Genomic DNA, 21,580 nt, shown 5'->3' with positions numbered 1-21,580 from the left:
ATTGCTGCTGAATCGCAACAAAATCGACCCGTTTCTGAAGCGGATGGTGACTGGCGATGAAAAGTGGGTCACTTACGACAACGTGAAGCGCAAACGGTCGTGGTCGAAGCCCACTGAAGCGGTTCAGACGGTGGCCAAGCCCTCATTAACGGCCAGGAAGGTTCTGCTGTGTATTTGGTGGGATTGTCAAGGAATAATCTATTATGAGCTGCTTCTCTATGGCCATGCGCTCAATTCGGACCTGTACTGCCAACAACTGGGCCGCTTGAAGGTAGCACTCATGAAGAAGACGCCATCTTTGATAAACAGAGGCCACATTGTCTTCCATCAGGACAACGCCAGGCCACACACTTCTTTGGTGACGCGCCAGAAGCTCCGGGAGCTCGGATGGGAGGTTCTTTTGCATCCGCCGTATAGTCCGGACCTTGCACCAAGTGACTACCACCTGTTTTTGTCCATGGCGAACGAGCTAGGTAGTCAGAAGTTAGCCACAAAAGAGGCCTGTGAAAATTGGCTATCCGAGTTTTTTGCCAATAAGGAAGCGAGCTTCTATAACAAGGGTATTATGAAGTTGGCATCTCGTTGGGAACAAGTCATCGAACAAAACGGCGCATATTTGACTTAAAACAGATGATTGTAACTAATATTATGAACAAATGAAAATTCAAAAAAAAAAACCTCAGGACTTTTTTGACAGCCTAATATAAATTATCGCATTTTAAATGCTCTGCTAACTTTTCTCTATTTAAAAACAAAGCATTATTTTTTTCAGGAGTCTTCATACAAAAATGACTTATATTCCAAAAACTATAAAAAATAGAAAATTGATGTCTTCGACAAAAGTTTGTATTTTAACAAGATCTAAAATTCTAACAAGAATTTTGTAGGTGTTTTGAAGTTATAAATTTTTGTAGAAAATTGAGAGAAAAAAATTGACTTTTTCCAAAAATTAGTCTAATTCTTTTTTAGATTATTTCAAGTATGCAGTATGCTTAAATGACCCATCTGTTTACACCCACAACGCTTCACTGCTATCTGAGATGGTTCTGCCAACTCCTAAGTCGAGTTGGCATGAAATTCGTCAAAAATGGAAAAATATCGAGAAATCCGTTCAGCAGAATTTGATAAATAATATTCCAACATGAATTTTCCAGGTTATTAGCCGAAATGGCAAGGATGCATGTGATTTGCACTTCAAGACACCAAAAAATTTAAATCTATTTATTCAACGTATTTCTCGGACGATTCATGCGGTGAAAATACTCCGGAGGTGATGACTTCTGTGCGAGAACAGGGGCGGTTTCCGAGTCAGCAAGCATCATGCGCAATAGTGCCGGACACAATCCATGGAATTGAAGCTTTTATGATATATGAAACGCAAGAGCTCCTTCTGCATCCAAAATCAACAGTTCGGCTGAAAAGTTTATGAGTTAACACAGTAAAACAATTTTTTTTTGCAAAATTTTATTATTCAACATAATTGTCTTCGAGGGCGATACAGCGTTTATAATGATCTTGCAACTTTTCGATACCATTTTTAATAGTACTCTTTCGGTTTTTCCTCAAAATAGGCCTCAGTTTCGGTTTTCACTTCATCATTGATTTTTTATTTATTGCCAGCGAGCATTCTCTTCAGGTCTGCGAACAGAAAATAGTCGCTGGGGACCAGATCTGGAAAATACGGTTTATGCGGAAGCAATTCGAAGCCGAATTCATGCAATTTTGCCATCGTTTTCATTGATTTGTGACACTTTAAGGAGTTTCACAATAACAAAGTTTCTTCTCTCTCAATGCTGTAACTCACGAACCAATCGACCGATTGCTGTCAAATTTTAACACGTACCCATTGAAAGATGGTGCTTTGTGATGAACTTATGAACTTTTCAGCCGAACTGTTACTTGGGTTGTCGCTGGACGTTCTTGACATTATCGGGAAATTAAAAATTGTTAAGTATTACTAAACTTATCGCTAGTTCTCAAAGGCTCTCAACTCAACCCTCAACCCATACTTCCATAAAATTTCTAAGATATACGCAAAATTTGGAAGATATGCGTAAATATGACAAACCCAAGCCCATATTCCCACAACAATATGTTCAATGTCGGACAAAACTTTAAGACCACTGCTTAAGCGAAAAAAGAAAGTGACAAAACTCCGAAAAAACCGAAGAAAAAAAATCCAATCCATTGTTTCAATCCATTTATAATAAATTATTTGCTTTGTTCGAAGAAATTTATAACATCTGTAGGTAAAACAATAGTCATTCATTAAAAAATACGTTTAAAGCATGCTTAAAAACTAAAATTGCACGGAAACACAGAGAATGGTCAGCCGCAAAATGTCCAAGGCAGGCGGCAGCCAACGTGAGATCGCAGAGTACTTTGGACGATCCAAAACCTTCGTGTTTAATGTAGGATTGGGCGATCTTGGATCGATATTTAGAAGATCGATCTTTTTCTTTCCGATCTTGGATTTTTTGGATCGATTCTTTATACTCCAAACAATCGCTAAAATCGATCTTTTCTTTTCGATCTTTGCGATCTTTTTGATCGTAGATTTTTTTTTTGTTAATTGGTGTTTCAGTAATTCGATTGATTTTGATTGTGACAAAATTGGATGGTAATATTAGAACCAGCGGAAGCGTTCTTTCCTAGAACTGCGACTACAACCAAGACTTCGACAGAATTCCAGAAGCTTGGCACGGTTGGATTTACTGGATGAATATCAGTTTTTTTTTTAATTTAATTTATTTTCAACTGGCTCAGCAACGTTAAGCATCAATGAGCCGTGTTTATGTATAGGGAAAAGTCTCTGTGAGTAGAACTATGCAAATGTTCTTTCTCATAAAGGCATAAAAACCCTATGATTTTTTCAAGAAATAGAACAATATAAATAATTATACAGCAATTCATTATGAAATATTATTTAAGACTTCTTCTTGAGGATTTTTTATAGAGAAAACCACCTCCTTGAAGATTGCGAGCAATTGCGTGCATCTGAGTATTTTTGAGTTCTGAGGAAAATAGTTGAAGAAAAATGAAAACGTTAATAACCATATATTATTGATAAATAATAAAAATATTCATGACAAAAAACAAAAAAGTTGGAGAAGTAAACGATAATCAAAAATAAAAGAAAAATACACACATACTCATACTTGAAAGTGTATGGATTTGAGGAAGTAATAAATCAACATAATTGCATCGAGATTACGAGTAGCCAGAACGTCACGGATCGAAACATTGAGTGGCATTCCCTTTTTGCGAAAATTTTCTATTAAAGATAACCTTTTATTTTGAAATTCAGAGCAATACCATACAATGTGATCAATATCGTGGTAACCTGTACCACAAATACATAGGTTACTATCACTGATGTTAATTCGAAAACGATGTGCATTCGAGGAATAATGATTAGACATGAGTCTGCACACTACTCGAATGAAATCATGAGAATAATTATATCCTTTGAACCATGGTTTGAGGGAAACTTTAGGAATGATAGAATACAGCCACCGACCTTTATCACTACCATTCCAACTTGTCTGCCAACATTGAAGTGCACGTTCACGAGGAAAATGGAGATATTCATCAAAAGTAATTGGCCTATGAAATAACAGTCCTTCCGTAGCGCCCTTCTTAGCAAGAAGATCAGCTTTTTCATTTCCTGGTATCGAACAATGAGAGGGAATCCATACAAAAGTGATATTAAATGATCTACTTATCAAAACACTTAAAAGATGTTGGATTCCAGACAAGAAATACGAAGAATATCTAGACCTTACCGAACGAAGTGCCTCTAAAGAGCTGAGACTATCAGAAAAAATGTAAAAATGTTCAGGGGACAAGGTCTGAATATGTTGTAATGCAGTGTATATTGCAGCCAATTCCGCAACAAACACCGAACAGGGTAAACTAAGCTTACGGAATATGGAGAAGTTAATATTAAATACCCCAAAACCTGTGGAACCATTAAGACTAGATCCATCAGTAAAAAAAATTTTGGTTGAGTCAATATGTTTATATCTTGACAAGAAAATTGCAGGCATGACTATTTGGCGGAGATCACTGGAAATACCACTCACATAAACTTTCATTGACAAGTCAAAATTAATAGAAGGATTGAACAAAATTGAAGGAATGGTCTGGAAACCAAGTAAAGCAGATGGGCTTTCCAGGGTCAGAAATTCAAGATATAGCGACATTCGCTTAGATTGAGTGCCTAAGATTAGCATTTTTTCAAAGTTTGTTATCACTATCGGATTGAGTGTTTCACAACGTATCAAAAAACGAAATGATAACTCGAAAAAGCGCACAGAAAGAGGAAGGATACCAGCTAAAATTTCTAGGCTCATTGTATGTGTTGACTGCATACATCCTAGAGCAATACGCAAACGGCGATATTGGATCCTTTCCAGTTGCATAATATGAGTACGGGCAGCGGACCTGAAGCAAAAACTTCCATACTCCATAACAGATAGAACGGTTGTTTTAGGCGGCTCGCACACCGGAGCAATGAGCAACTAGCAACTGTCAACATGCAATAAGCAATATTATCACCAATGGATTTTTCCATTTAATCTTTGTTGATCTCGCACACCGACGCAATACGATATCGCTGTCGCCTTTACAGAGCAACACATGTCGCTAGCAACACGGCGTGTCGGTTGAATAGCAACTTATCGCTCATATTTTGACAAGTTTCGTACATTAAGGCGATTGTTTGCATAATGTCAGGGGTTTTTATTGCTCTGGTATGCGAAGAACAACAAAATATGTTTCCTGTTGCATATTGTGTACTGCAGTTTGCTAGTTGCTTATTGCTGCGGTGTGCGAGCCGCCTTATACAACCTAATCAAATCGACGGGATGCGCCCCCCACCAAGTCCCTGTTATGGATCGGAGAAAATTTATTCGTTTCTGACATTTTTGTTTCAAGTAACCTATGTGTTTACCCCATGTGCCTCTAGAATCAAACACAACTCCTAAATACTTGAATGACGGCGAGTGCCTAATTGTTCTATCCAAAAGTTTAAGTTGCAATTGTGCGGGACGGTGTTTTCTTGAAAACACAACCATTTCTGACTTTTCAGAAGAAAACTCAATACCCAATTTACAAGCCCACTCAACCAAATTATCAAGAGAAATCTGCAAGGGATTATACAGATGAATACTGTGCCTGTTACCGACACTACACAATCATCTGCATATTGTCTCAAAGTACAGTTTCCTGATAAACAAACATCGATGTCATTTACATAAAAGTTGTAAAGGATTGGACTAAGACATGAGCCTTGAGGAAGGCCCATGTAGCTAATCCGTAAAACTGACGAAGAACCATGGGAAAAACTCATATGTTTTTCACGTATTAGGTTAAACAAAAAACTATTTAATTTTGGAGAAAACCCATTTAGATGAAGTTTTTCAAAAAGATCCTCAATGGAAACTGAATCAAACGCACCCTTGATATCTAGGAACACTGATGCCATTTGTTGCTTACTACACAAGGCTATGTCAACCTCTGATGAAAGCAGAGCAAGACAATCATTACCTCTACGAAACCCGAACTGCGAAGGTGAGAGGAGGTTGTTGGATTCTATCCAGCTGTCTAAGCGACATAGAATCATTTTCTCTAATAATTTTCGAATGCAAGAGAGCATTGCAATTGGTCTATAAGAATTATAATCAGACGCAGGTTTACCAGGTTTCAGAATAGCTATAACTTTAATATGTCGCCACTCATGCGGAACAACGTTCTGCTCAAGAAAAACATTGAACAATTTTAACAAACGTTTCTTCGCATTATCAGGTAGATTTTTCAATAAGTTGAATTTGATCCTATCTGACCCCGGCGCCGAATTGTTACATGACAGAAGTGCAAACGAAAATTCAGCCATACTGAACGGAGGCGCAATATCATCAGATGTCTCCAAGAAGGGAGGTGGAGCAGGTGCTGAGTCTGGACATATCTTCTTGGCAAAGTCAAAGATCCACCTTTCAGAATATTCAACTTGTTCATTTGAATGAGTTGAATTTCTCATTTGTCTGGCAACTCTCCAAAGAGTGCTCAAGGAAGACTCTCGGGAAAGCCCATTCACAAAATTACGCCAATAGCCTCTCTTTTTGGCTTTTATGAAGCTTTTGAATTTACGCTCCAGATAAATGTAATTGTCGTAACGTTCGCAGGAGCCTGATTTACGCCAATTCTTGAAAGCATTCGATTTTTCTTTATAGAGATTTGTACAATCTTGATCCCACCACAGATTAGGAGAACGTCTGCGAAACGAATTCCCAGGAAAACGTTTCGTTTGGGCATCAATAGCACTGTCATGAATTAAACCAGCTAGAAAATTATATTCTTCTAACGGGGGTAACTCATTAACTAATGCCACTGATTCTGAAATAATTGAAGAATATCTCTTCCAATCAATGTTTCTAGATAAATCATGCTGAACATTTATAGTTTCAGACGATTTAGAATAATTTGAAATAGAAACGGTGATCGGCAAATGATCACTTCCATGTGGATCTTGGATAACCTTCCAATGACAATCTAATGATAAAGAGGAAGAACAAAGGGATAAATCTAAGCGACTTGCGCGGCCTGATGAAGGAGCAATTCTTGTTATATCACCTGTATTTAAAACTGTCATGTTGAATTCATCGCAAAGATCATAAATAGAATTAGCTCTTCGATCATCAAAAGATTCACCCCAGCCAATGCCATGTGAGTTGAAATCTCCCAAAATAAGATGAGGTTGTGGAAGAAGCTCAATTATATTCACAAGGTTTCGATAATTAAGCATTGTACTTGGTGGAATATAAATAGAAGCAATGCACAAATCTCTACCCTTAATGCGTGCCTGACACGCAAGAATTTCAATTCCTGTGACTAAAGGCAGGGGAATCCTGTAAAATGGATAACATTTTCTAATACCTATGAGAACTCCTCCATAGGAATCATCACGGTCTAAACGAATAATATTGAAATCATGGATGTTTAATATATTGTCCGAACGAAGCCATGTTTCAGATAGAGCAAACACATCGCAATTGAAAAAATGGAGCATTTGATTGAAAGAGTCAAGTTTTGGAAGAAGACTTCTACAATTCCACTGTAGAATAGTAGAATTCTCTGACTCATCCAATAAATTAGGCATCGAAATTAATGAAGGAGAGGAGGGGCCACTTTGCAACCATTTGTTTAGCTAACTGACTGATAGTAGGAAGCCAAGCAGAAATGAGACATTTCAATGAATCTGAAATTCCGAAAATATCAAAGATCCATCTAACAATTGAAGAAAAGCAAATACCTCCTGAAAATGATTGGGGTCCAGGAACCGATCGAGAAGCAAATCTGGGATGACTTGACAATTCAGGGAAATGAACGTCATAGTTAGAGGATCCCCAACCAGGAGGGTTACTGTTGGAAGGAGCAGAAAAATGAGAAGAAGGTTGGTTGATTAGAGGATAATCCTCTTTTTTTAGCAGGCTTGGAGGAGGAAGTATTTTTTCTCTTCCTGGTTCTTCCCGCGATTATTGGATCGAAAGTAGTATCCGATTCATCATCCTCTGATAAAGCAGAGAAACGATTTTCTGAAATCTCGGATACCTGAGCTGCCTTGAGTATATCAGCAAAGGATCGCTTAGAACGATCTTTAAGTGACTGTTTAAGTTTAATTGAACGGGATTTGTATTTTGGACAGTCTTTAACTGTGTGAGGAACACCTCCACAAAGAATGCATTTATCAGCATCCTTGTTGCAAATACTTTCATCATGATCGACTCCACACTTAGAACATTTAATTTTATTGCAACAGAAGGTTTTAGTGTGACCTAACTGTTTGCAATTAGTGCATGACATTATTTTGGGAGTAAATAATCGAACTGGAAGACGAAGCTTATCAATGAGCACATAATTTGGAAGAGCTGTGCCCTCGAAGGTGATTCTAAAAGAACCAGATGGGAAATATTTCTTCTCGTTGCCATCAATTATAAATGAATTCAGCGATCGAACTTCTAAAATTTTCACATGAGGAAGTTTTACATCATGAAAAATACCCTCTGCTTTTTCGAAATCTGCTAGTTGGAGAGATTTTACCGAAACCACACCATCGATTTCAACAATGTGTGCCGGAATATACACTCGATATTCAGCAGTGAACAAAGAATTATTTACAACTGCGTTAGCGTCTTTACAATCCGAGAGCACAACACGAAGTTTGTCTTTATTAACTTTTGTAATCTCCAAGACACTTGAGTAATTAGATTTCAAGTCTTTACAAATTTGGGTCACTCTTAAAGGTTTCCCTTTGGAACAGAAGAATACCACCCAACGATTTTTCGATGAACCCGAAACGTTCTGGTATTGTCGTATTCGAGAAAGATTCTTGGGAGGAATATTCTCAATGATTGGATGTTGAGGAGAATTAATTAGATTTTGAACCGAACTGAGTGAAACAGAATCAATTGTTGGCTGTGTCGAATTTAACTGTGATTGTTTTTTATTTTTCTTCGAAGGACGAACTTCAGAAAAACAATTACTAGGAGAAGCTACGATGCTCATATCAACATCGGAGGGTTCGTTCCCCTCCATTTAGATAGAATTGTGTAATAAAAATGAGAGCAGAGAGAGCATAAAATGCCTAACACTCACAGAAAATAAAACTATTATTTTTGTATATATAAAAAAAAATTAAATAAAATTAATTAATTAATTAAGTAACACAAAACAAAAACTTAGCTGTTTTATATTTTCCAGAGGCAGGGAATCTTCAGAAATCCTGCACCAAGGTTCAATACAGCGGGAAGCTTCACACACACCGAAAAACACTTGAAAATTCAAAATTCGTATATCTTCTTCGGGGAATTCCACTCGCTAAACAAATGGCTCCAATAACTTCACAACTTCTTCGAGAAATAGTCTTCAAAACACTGAAATGACCTACAAGAAAAAAAAATCACGAAGAAAATCTGCAATATTCGTTTTGATGAAAATTATACGTCACCTTTATTCCACGGCTTGCTGATGTATGAATATCAGTTGTTGAATTTATAATAATAATTTTCAATTGATTTATTTGATCAAGAATTCCATGATGGCAAAAAATGAATGTCCTGGACAATACATTTTTTCTGATCTTTAAATTTTTTTTGTGACCTTCATACTGAGAATCAAAATAAAATGCCTTTGATGTTTGAATAGAATGTGAAATGTTTATCCCTTCAAAAAAACAGAAAAAGATCCCTTCAAGGCCTCGAAAAAGATCCGGGACGAGCTAAACTTGTCCGTGAGTTCCCGGACAGTTCAGCGGCGGCTGGTGGAGCAGGATCTAGGCGGTAAAAGCCTCCGGAAGGTCCCGATGATGACGCCGGAGTATCTGAAGGCGCGGCTGAAGTTCGCGAAAGACCACTTCGATTGGATCGGTCCGGAGCAGGAAAAGCGCTGGCGAAATATACGGTGGTTGAATGAGACGAAGGTAAACCTCATCGACTCGGAAAATCGAAAAATCATCCAAGAGGGGAGTAAAGGAAATCGGGGTTTTTGAAAAATGAAAAAAAATGCCAAATGTCTTAAAACTGCATTAAACGTCGAGATCTAGTGTTATCTCGAAAAAAATTTTTTGTCAAAAATCGACACTCTGGGACTTTTTTTTCGACATACGAGACGAAACGTATGGTTTTAAGAACCAATAAAAATAGTTATCTCGATTTTTCATTCGGAACTTGTTGCGAAATGTCGCACGATAATATACTCTATACAAAATATTAGCTCATTCGAACTTCATTTATTAGCGTCACAAACGTAAAAATTTGAGTTTTTTTGAAAAACGAAAGATCACCGAAAATCGGAGGTTTCAAAAATATTTGTTGGTGTCAATTGTCTTACAATTGCATTACTCGTCGAAATTTACTGTTATCTCGAAAAAAAATTGTAAAAAAAACTTTTTTTTGGCGCTTGGTCAGACGGAAGTCTGAAAAGTCAATTTTTGACAAAAAAAAAATTAAAAACCCCGATTTCCGGTGATTTTTCGGTTTTCAAAAAACTCAAATTTTAACGTCTACAATTCGAATGAGCTAGTATTTTGCATAGGGTATATTATAGTGCAAATCAACATTTCACAGCAAGTTCCGTATGAAAAATCGAGATAACTATTTTTATTGGCACCCTAAACCATAATTTTCGTTTCGTATTCCGAAAAAAAACTAAGTACCAGAGTGTAGATTTTTGACAATTTTTTTTTCTTTCGAGATGACACTATTTCTCGACGTTTCATGCAATTTTGAGACATTTGGCATTAATTTTTTTTTTGGAAAACCCCGATTCCCCTCTTGGATGATTTTTCGATTTTCAAAAAACTCAAACTTTGGCCGCTTTGCGCCACTCTCTTAAGTCCGATTGAGTTGATATTTTGCATAGGGTGTTTTTTCGAGGTGGTGAACATTTTGTATAGGGTAACTTTTTGAAATTGGCACCCCAGTGTACACGGAGAAGTTGAAGAATTAGCAGCAACTGTGGAATAGAATCCAAGCTTGTTGATACGCCATCCCGGTCACCTCGTGCCAGAAGCTGGAGGAATCCATGCCGAACCGTGTACGTGAAGTGTAATCATCGCAAAAAAGTTTCTACTTTTCGGTCTGTTTTAATTTCAGTGAACACCAATGAGAAACTAATTTCTTCGTAAAACATTTGGTCGAATAATTGGAAAAACAGTAATTTGGAAGTTTCAAAATTGTACCCTGTGTAAAATAAACTCATCTTCCAAATGGACCGAATTGTACTCGGTAGCGCAAATTTTGAATTATAGCCAATTTAAGGCAAACATAGCTCGAAACAGACAAAAAGTTCAATAACTCTGACATTGTTGAAATACGAACATACGCGTAAAAGGGTTTTTTTTATCAAATAAGATCTTCTATCACCTCCTGAAAGTATTCGTATTTTTTATATGAGAAAGATATTTTAAAACAAATTTTTAAATCAAAAAAAATTTTTTTTTAACCGGTTATATACAGGATTCGATTATATACAGTGAAATGACTGGAGAGTGTATATAATCGAGTCCACCCTGTACCAGTATAGATCGCTATACTGTTATATTTTAAATTCGAATTGTCCATCAGTTGGAGAGATGGAAATATTCGAAAATTATTTTAATAAATTATTGAATAGATTGAATAGAATTAATATTTTTACAGATTTTTTTCTTCTTTTTCGATAGATATTTCATAGATATGTAGCAATATTTCGCATCCCCAATGAAGTCATTCGCGGTATCGAGCACTGAACAAGTTCGATATCCAATATGCACAATTATGTGTCAATACGATTGACTGCACCTATCCACCGAAGTTTTCGTGCTTTTATTTTGACGCGGATGTGTCAGTATTCCAGTAGAGCGAACTAGCATTTTCAAGGATTCACTATGTTTCGCTGAGTTTTCTGATATATGAAAGCCTGTTTCTTTTACTGCCACCAGAGCTTGGAAATATTGAGCTTGTTAAGCAACATTGAAAATATATTTTTATCAGTGTAACGCGTTTATTTTGCTTGTCGATGCTACTGTCATTCATTCGACGGCAAACAAATTTACAACTGTGTTCATTCATATTCATTCTGTGCTCTCTGAGATTTCCTCAAAGCTCGAGTCATGAGAATTCATTCACATTTATTCATTGCCATTGAATTGTCAGGAATGTTGTGACTGTTCATTTTCAGTATCCCGATATGTGTGTGATTTTCTCATTGAGTCAGTGCCTTGCTTATTCAGTTGTTTTTGAAGTTACTCCGAAAGGGCAACGCAAATCGGTGGCGCAAGCGGAAATGCCAACAAAAGAGCAAGATCTGCATGCACACTCACAGCTAAGGATTGCTTAGGCTTGGACGGTGAGGGGGCATTCTGCAGAATCGATCCAAGCAGCGAATGCAAACTGTGTCAGCCAAAGCTGGATGTTGGCAATTTCATCCGCTAATCCTATAGCATAGTTTGATCCGTTTGCAAAAGGAAGCTCGAAATATTCCCATTGCGGTCGTGTCATGGACACCACCATTTTATGTTCGTGTGTTCAGAATTTAAAAAGAATTGAATGTTTGAAATTTGAGTCAAAACGGTATTTTTTACATCGGAATTCTTCTTTTGAAGCATTTCTGACAAGTGGATTTGGAGCTGCATATTCACTATGTAAAATGAAAGCAATTTAACTGAGACGGAAACCTTGCATGCTTGAACAATTTAATTTATTGTCACTATTATGAGCATTCTGTACTTTCTTATCTTCCTCAACGAATTTCTCCGTTTCGTCAGTGTCCGAGAACGATGCTGATAGTGAATGAACTGGTATGTTAAAGTCAATGAATGACAAAACTAGGGATATTTTGTTTTGCTCACATTCCGTGAACGCAGAACAGAACGAAAAACAGAATGAAAAAAAACTGGATGAATCAACTGTGAGTGGCTTGCTGTGATTGTGAGGTTTGGCGTTGGTTCATTTTCGGTATCCCGAATACAATGGTATAATGATCGAATGTGGCCGGAAATTCTGCTGAAAAGATTGATGTGATACAGATATTTCCAAGCACTGACTGCCACTATCAATCGCGTGATATCAAGTTTTACCAATATTCTTTGGCAAGTAATAAAGAAACAGAAATGTTAATATAATAACATTGATCTATTTACGAACCAATATATGTCGTTAAATATAAATGTATATCGATAAATATTTACTATCGCACATTTTCATATAGAACCAATAACAGAAACTGTAATAACCAGACAAACATAACGACTAAACTATCGAGAACATATCATGGTTCTATTCAACGCGTGTTTGCTATAAACGTTATTCAAGTCACCCTGAAAATATTGAGAGACACAAAAAATGACTCCTGCTTTCCCAAAGGCCAATAAAACCGGAGATTTATCGTGAAAGTATTCATGAATGTGAAGGGGTCTAGCCGTTTGTACGTTTGATGTATTTTTCTTTCATTTACATTGCACAATATGCCATTCACTGTTTTAGCTTCAGGTGTAGATATATAAATTGAATTGAGTCGTAGAATCGATTTAAAAGTTCGCAGTTGGAAGTGCGAAATTCACCAACATGGGAGTACCGTAATTCTACAGCCGGCTTCCCTGCAAAGTTTACGTCGTTGTGCACAAGAGCACCGTTGTGATGGCCCAGTTTTATAGTCTCGAAAGTTTGTTTTCATTTGAACTCTTCCCCCCGTCTCTCCGTCACCGACAAATCACATTCTCGATAGCCCTCAGATTTTTTATAGCAACCTCACTGACAGCCGCCAGCTAAACTGTGGATAGCGTGACTGGATTTGGTTTGGTTGCAATTCACTCCCTGCTGGAAGCACCGTTGAAACGTGTGCCGTATCGAAGTGTATAGGATTCACTGCCCCAAATCAGTCGTCAGGTGAACAAAACAAACAATTTACCTTCGGTGGCCCATTTTATTGCCTATTTTTGTTCACATGTGCCGAATTGGGGAACCATAATCTGATTGAAATTTAAATCGATTCTGGAAAACATTTGAAAAAAAAATACATACATACCATGTTCACCTCCTCCATCTTCGGAATACTTTGTAGCAGTTGCTGTGGGTTCTGAGGGAGGCGTTGTGGGGGCGATGGTTCGGTGTGATTCGTGGAGCTTTCCGTGTCACTGACGCCTGTATCGGATGAATCTTGTTGCACGGTTTCACCAAGAAATATTTTAATGTTAATGCGGGCATCCTTGCCCTGCTTCAGCACTTTCTTGGTGTGCTCGTTGGGCTCGGGGCTTGAAGCAGATGAAATATATGTTATTAACACTGTTATTTAAAGAATCCATGTTTTCTCGGTTGCATGAATCATTTGATGCGATTACGATTACATTGTTGATATTTTGAGCATTAGTAACACTGAATGTTTTAGGTGCTATATTACAGTTTCAATATTTTTTTTTACATTTTTGACTCAATTCAAGCGTAATTTAGATTTCTTGTCATTGAATTTTTCTAATTTTGAAAAAAAATTATAGGAGTTGTTTCCGAGACACAACCACATTGTTGACGTAGAACTACGCTGTTATTTTGTTCAAGTCCTCCGCGCAGAAACCCTTTCTATCAATATTTCTAGTCTCGATTAGCTAAGCTGTCATCCTTGGTGGAGATAGTTTTGTTACTGTCATGCGAAACCAAGTCACATACAAAATTCCTGAACAATTATTTTCTTAGTGAGCCGAGGATAGCCTAGTTTGATGATTCCCCACACAATTGTGTAGTTTAGAACCTTAATGGAATGGCGTCAATTTGATGTAATGATTGCAATGCCTGAGTGACATCAGCAATTAATTAATTTGGTCGCGTCTACAGCTCAATCCGAAACGAAGACATGTGATGTCTCAAAACAAGAAAGACCAACCGATATTCATTGCTTCGTATTTAGAACGATACTGAAAGTTTGCCTCAGTGAGATTCAATATTTATGCTCTAGGCAAATATTCCCCTTCGTTCTACTTCTTCTTCTTCCCTTCTTTGTTCACGAAGACTTTAAATCATTCTCCTTCGTTGATCCGATAAGTTGCTCGTTATTGACGGCATGGGTAGGGAAGCTCACAAATGACAAATGTATGGGAAAATGGAAGTGTTTCTAGTTTTCATCAATTTAAACCATTTGCACACCAGGGGATTGTAATATGTAGCATAAAAAACAAATCTTAAGAAATTTCCGATTCGTTTGGTATGCAATTCGTCAAAATCCGTTCGCGGCAAAAATAGTTATTAACGTTAACTTCATTTCATAAAAACGTGACCTGTTTTCTGGTTTGGCACCCTTAATGAAAGACGTAGTTCTACGTCAAAAATTGTCATAATATACTTACAACTCAGCCGCATCCTTTGCCACTATGGAGCGTCGGTATTCGGACGGATTCGATCATGAACTCAGTTCGTTCATCGACAAATGTTGCTTAAGTCAGGGAAAATCATTTGTGTGGGAAAACTTTGAAGCTGTGTAAAAACTTAATGGGTGCACCGTTTAGAATAAGCACACACAAAAATCAATATCAAAATTCGGTTTTCTATTAACACCAAACAAAATCTTGACCTTAACCTCAGCCATAAGGTCCTGCACGACTCGGAATCGACAGTTTTTTTTGCATGTTAACCCATGCTTTCTTCATTTCTTCTACAATCTTCATCACTTCATCACGTATTTAGGGTATAATCTGAGGAATCTAAATTCCCTAGATGTTGGCAATCTTTGTTGACTCGGCTCCTCTCTAAAAACACCAAATAAAATTTGGGGAATCAAAGTTCCCTAGATGCGTACTATTAAGGCAAGACTTTGAGCTTTAATTTGACAAGTCCCCTATTACAAGAAATCCCGACTAGGGTAGATGCAAAACTTCGGAAATCGAAGACTCCAGAATGATCCGTCCGAGTGAAGCTTGTGAACTACTTTTTGATTTGGGATTTTCGCTTTTTGTCGTATACCTTATATGTGGCGCCTGGTTGCCAACGCTGATCAATGATTTCGGAATAGAGAACACTGGTTAAACTTATTGTAGATGGTGGATGAATTGAACTTGATTGACTGTCTACTAAAATTGAACTTAACTAAAATTTATTGAATAAAACTTAAAATATATATATATATATATACAAATTTAGCCTCACCTAATCTCAAAAAGAGAGAGAGAAAAAATATATCTCCTTCTTAGTCAGATAACGAAACCACGTGGTTATCCGCTTTCCTATCAACCGCTTAGAAATCTTTCTCGTTTATTTTCGGCCCTAATCTTTCTCTGTCCTTCGCGCTCATTCCACGCGCGATAAGGGGCCTCTTATCAAAACATGCTTCCCACGAAAAAGGTTAAAGTGGGAAACATCTAGCTGATTTCAGCAACAAAATTTCTACTTCAATTCCTTCGCCTAATGCGCTATCTCTACCATGTGCGTTTGCGCTGCCCCATTGGCTTATTGTCCTGACCCTTAATTTGTTAGCGTCATAATAAAGCGCCGCTTATCGCCTCAACACATGTGTTTAGCGTCCTATTTCTTCTGTCCAATTCTTGCTTGGGTCTTGTTGAGTCATAAAACTCTGGCGCGCTTATCTTGGAAGCTATATAATACAATTTGAAGGAAAGCAACAAACATGTGGATCCCTCCTGCTGGCATTATTTCGTTTACATTGGTCTATTTTTTAAAAGACTTCAAAGGCGACCGTTGCGCTTCAATTTTGATATTTAATTATTTTACGTCCGGCTCCACTACACTCTGTCCAACTACTATAAGACCACCCTGATTCTATTTCGTTGCAACACAAACAGTTAGAATTTCAACAAGATACATTCATATATTGTTGAATGCTTATAATAAAGTATATTTAATGTCAATTTCGTTCAAAAGATTTGTTTGTTTTTTCATTGTGCTTAAATATGATAATTTCAGCTGTCCAGTTTCTATAAGACCACTTCAAAATTCATAAGTATTATCAATGAAAAATTCAGAACAATCGGATGATTTACATGTCAATAATTGACAACCTTGCCATTTCGACTAATAACCTGAAAAATTCGTGTTGGAATACTATTTACCAAATTCTGCTGAGCGGATTTCTCGATATTTTTCCATGCTTCCGAAATTGCGACCTTGAGCTCTTCAATCGTTTTCTGCCTTTAAGGATCCCCTTAATATTTTCAACAGGATTCTATTCTGTAGAGTGAGCCGGCCAGTCCAAAAAATTAAGTTCGTGGTCCTTAATCCATTGCTTAGTTTCCTTGTTGGTATGAATAGTATGAATTATTTTGCTGGAATGTAATTTTTTTTGCCGATATCAATGCAAAAATGGTAGGAGAGAGAACTCCGGAACATGTTTGTAATCCTTGAATTATCTGAAAGCTATCTTGAGCTTTCCGGTTGCATAGAACCCCGCCCAAACCATGCACGAGCCTCCACCAAAATTAGTGGTTGAAAAATACTCTTCTTTCTTCCGTAAATCACGGCAGTACCCATTGAAGCCATCAGGACCATTCAAATTAAACTATTTTTCGCCAGTGAAGATAACCTACACATTGAAGAACTTTTCCTTACGGTATCGTTCGGACGAGTGATAAGAAAACGTTCCTTTTGGCAATCTGTTCTGATGCAACAGATTAAACTGGAATTGTATTTTTAAAATTATTTAATGGTACATAAGTATTTTATTATATCTCACAATTTTAGTTTTCTTCGCCTTCCGAAAATAAACGTTCCCCTTCTGTTCCGAATTTAAGCTCAATGCCGTGAATTCCTGACGTTCTAGCAGCCGATTCAAATTCCAATTTTAGTTTAGCGAACTAGCGAACGCCTCTTCTTTCAAAATCACACGGTCTTTTAAACTTTTCTCGAACTTCCTAATAACTCTCAGCAATTTTCTTCAACTTTTTACAATTTTCCAACGCTTTTGTTTGAATCTAAACTTTTCTTCTCCACAGTGAATGTTTGTTTTCAATGTCCTCTTTCTCTCTTTGACATTTCTCACTCCGTTCGTTTCCTCATCGGCCAAAGTCTACAGCGATGCGGCAGGAACAAAACCTGTATGGCCAGTACAGGTATATAGCAAAATGTATTATATTGGAAACATTCTTTGTCCAAACATACCATGTCCCACTGTAGGTTCATGTGAGCTTTGGCAAAACTCAGATGTCTTCCGATGTGAGATGGTGTAAGATGAGGAACTTTTACCTTTACTTGACGAATTGTCACCCGAGTAACATTCAAATTAAAATATTGCTTTATTTGCATAAGCGATTTTGAAGTATTCGAAGATGTTCTAGTTATTTTCCGCTTATCCCGGTCAGAGAACTTCGATTTACGTGGAGCTCTCTCCTTCTTACCGTATCCTTGAGGATTCACCAAATAATTGAGCAATACTTGATGAGATCGACGAGCCATTTTTCTGATGCCAAAACTTTCTTGGTGAAATGCGTCGAGTTGTGTTTCTTCTCTCTCCGTGAGCACTTTCTTCACCTGGTCTTATAGAAGTTGGACAGAGTACATCTAAGCTGGGTCCGTAACATAGGAAGTTCAGGCCTTTCGGCACGAAATCGACATCTATCGCTTTATATCACTCTGGCACGTCCTTCGCTTAGTGGTATGATGCCAAATCCGGCCAGAAGATCGTTGAACCGTCGTGTCAGGAGAAGGGAGAAGCTGCTTTTGGAGAGACCTGTCCATTCATGGTGCTTGCGGTAACGAAAGGTGTACTACGCTTTACGCAAGTACAAATCGCTTGCCAAATCAAGAACTTCTTAGCGAACTACGACATCTTCTGTGTTCTGAGGTTCTCAAGAACATCCAACTTATCCTTGGCAGTCACATACAGGATTCCTGGAATCTGGTTGAAGTCCGCCTTCACATATGTCTCGCCATCCATTACGCAGCAGTGTGGTTTCGTTAAATTCTGGTCGTACAACGTCCGGATACAGCTTTTTGTGTCCGTATTCTTTTTCTCGTTACGGTTTGGGAACTTCTGAACTTTAACAGTGCTCAAGAGTTGGTAGTTTTGCTTACATGCAACATTTTTGCCACATCTCGAACTGAGGCGTTCGGTTTCCGGACTTTTCTTTCGTCGTCATTTTGAAAACCTTTGCGCACCTGATGAAATCAACAACAAACCAGTGTAAACAATACACATCAAACTATGTTTACGCAAAATTTCAAATAATTTTACCCAGCGGATGCTACTGCTACTGTGTTGAACGGACGTGCAAATTTTTTTGCACAAGAATATGCACGAAGCATGCATAGTGCAGCACTTGTACTGACGGCCAGAAGCAGAGCAGATGAGAAATATGAAATAGAACGTACCGCGTCGGTTTCTATATCGTTAGTTGTAGATTATTTATGTATAATTGAATCACAAGCACGAGTTGTTGACTTTATGCGTTATCAAATAGACGAAAAAATATATGATCGCCTGTGGCCGGACTGCATATTGCATGAGAAGAATGTTCGCGGTGCATACTGAGTGCAATACGTGCATTGGCAATCGCGTATTTTTCTCACGAGAACTAGAAGGAAGCATAAATTATCCACATTGAGTCGCTTCTACAAAACCACTCATCGGAGCTTTTCAAGGCCACCAAAACTCTCGACTGAAGAAATATTTTAAAAATTTAGATGTATTCTATATAACATCCCAAGTAACAAGCAGCGGATTGATGTTTACATTTTTTTCTGGAAGAGCGCTTGTGTGAGTTTAGGAATATATTCGGACTTCTCGGTAATGATGATCATAATCCACATCATGAATTGTAGAGGCATCAAAATTTCTCAGTTCGTTCGCCTCTAGCCATGAAAAAAGCCAAATTGGAAAACTGAACTAAACATTCGTCTTTGTGGTGAGAGCTGTGTTCTTCGGTGGAAAACAGAATGTTAAAATTTATTCCGCAGTGGTAGCTGTCACCAATACCACCACAACTCAACCGATTCGGTTCGGCTTTTTCTGTTACCGTTCTGCATATTCTTTGGGCGTTGATTCTGGGAGCGCTGACAATGTATTGAATGAGATACTAAGAAACTACTTCGATATTCATTAAGTTCAGTATTCCAATGTCGATTTAGACAGCGACCAATCAACGGTAAATAATAATGATAAAACTATGAGAGTATAGTAAAGGGTGTGTCACATCAAATTGCATCACGAAAAAAACGCTGTAGAAATTCGCCCAGTAGACCGATCCTTATGAAAAAATTTTTTTAAAATAAAATTTTCTTTTTATTCATACTTCGAGCCCAAGCCCGTATGCTCGCACCTTCCTCTTTACCCCGTCCATAAGGTTCTGAAATCAATTTTCTCTTGAAGTCCGCCTCCGATTTGACAACTTTTGGGTTCTTCCGGAGGGCCTGCTTCATAATCGCCCAATATTTCTCTGTTGGACGAAGCTCCGGCGCGTTGGGCGGATTAATTTCCTTTGGCACGATGGTGACCCCGTTGGCTTCGTACCACTCCAACACGTCTTTTGAATAGTGGCACGAAGCGAGATCCGGCCAGAAGATGGTCGGTCCCTCGTGCTGCTTCAATAGTGGTAGTAAGCGCTTCTGTAGGCACTCCTTAAGGTAAACCTGTCCGTTTACCGTGCCGGTCATCACGAAGGGGGCGCTCCGCTTTCCGCAAGAGCAGATCGCTTGCCACACCTTGTACTTTTTGGCAAACTTGGATAGTTTCTGCTTGCGAATCTCCTCCGGAACGCTGAATTTGTCCTCTGCGGAGAAGAACAACAGGCCCGGCAGCTGACGAAAGTCCGCTTTGGCGTAGGTGTCGTCGTCCATTACCAAGCAATGCGGCTTCGTCAGCATTTCGGTGTACAGCTTCCGGGCTCGCGTCTTCCCCACCATGTTTTGCCTTTCGTCGCGGTTAGGAGCCTTCTGAACCTTGTATGTACGCAGGCCCTCCCGCTGCTTGGTCCGCTGGACGAATGAACTTGACAAATTCAGCTAATTGGCGACATCCCGGACCGAACTTCTCGAATCACGTCTAAACTGCTTAACTACGCGCTTGTGATCTTTTTCACTGACAGAGCATCCATTTTTGCCGTTCTTTACCTTCCGGTCGATGGTTAGGTTCTCGAAGTATTGTTTTAGTACTCTGCTGACCGTGGATTGGACGATTCTCAGCATCTTACCGATGTCCCGATGTGACAACTCCGGATTCTTTATTTTTTATTTTTTTTGCCCGCGAAACTGTCGAGGCTCCCTAGGAAAATTTTGGTTTGACCAAGCTAGCTGTACCTGTGGCTTGAAAAGCGACTTTTCACAGGAATCGTGACCTTCAACCAAGAAATTCACGTGAACGATTGTCGGAGGAAACATCTGCTGCCTTTCCTGAAGCAACACGATTGTTTCGTGCTGTTATGATCGGACTTAGCATCTACTTAGCATCCGTGCTAAACTATTACGGAATGCAGACCATCGAGTTGTATATCGTGCAGGTGCTAAACTACAAAGACTCTCCCAACACAGTAGAACTTCACCCAATGGAGAAATATTGGGATAACCGAAGCTTCAAATAGACTAAAAACAAAGTTGGAAACGAGAAGTAGATTAAGGCGAAAGACTCGATTTCGGTCAACCGGAAGCGTAGCTATATATTTTATAATATTTTTCTGTATTTTACGCTAATTAAACATCAAAATGAAAAATATGTTTTACCAAATTCAGAGGGTTCTAACCCTTGTTTTTGTTTGTTAAGTCTAATTGGATTTCCTATTTACCCCTTTTAGGCCAAGCGTTCGAAAAATCGAACAGCAACTTTGATAATTTTTCATGTCTTTGGAAAGGAACCATATGGTAATGTTTTGGCACCAAAAGAGCCTAATTTGTTAGCTACCACTTATATCGATTTCATTCAATTTTGAGTAACTTTATTGGATAATAAATTTAAAGCGAGTATGTTTGGAAGATGTTTTCAATTTCAAATAAAAAACCCAATAAAATACAAAAATATTTGAACTTTTTTACAGTATTGCTTTGATAAAAGGACATACATTGTGATATAGAGCGAAAATCATTCGATTGAGCCTCCTACAGGAAAATAACAGACTAAT

The 21,580-nt window shown here is 38.1% G+C and overlaps 1 protein-coding gene across 4 annotated transcripts in view; it reads right to left on the bottom strand.

Moving 5' to 3' along the window:
• Window positions 1-21,580, bottom strand: part of LOC129768927 (uncharacterized) — an 89,007-nt gene that overhangs the window by 36,450 nt on the left and 30,977 nt on the right. For all 4 annotated transcript variants that reach the window (XM_055770875.1, XM_055770873.1, XM_055770874.1 and 1 more), the window contains one exon: window positions 13,564-13,789. In XM_055770875.1, coding sequence (XP_055626850.1) covers window positions 13,564-13,789 — 226 coding nt within the window. The remainder of the gene's footprint in view (window positions 1-13,563; window positions 13,790-21,580) is intronic.

The sequence above is a fragment of the Toxorhynchites rutilus genome, chromosome 2 (assembly GCF_029784135.1).
Source record: "Toxorhynchites rutilus septentrionalis strain SRP chromosome 2, ASM2978413v1, whole genome shotgun sequence".
Lineage (NCBI taxonomy): Eukaryota > Metazoa > Arthropoda > Insecta > Diptera > Culicidae > Toxorhynchites > Toxorhynchites rutilus.
The sequence above is the reverse complement of the archived record's forward strand: the minus strand, read 5'-3'. Positions and strand labels throughout refer to the sequence as shown.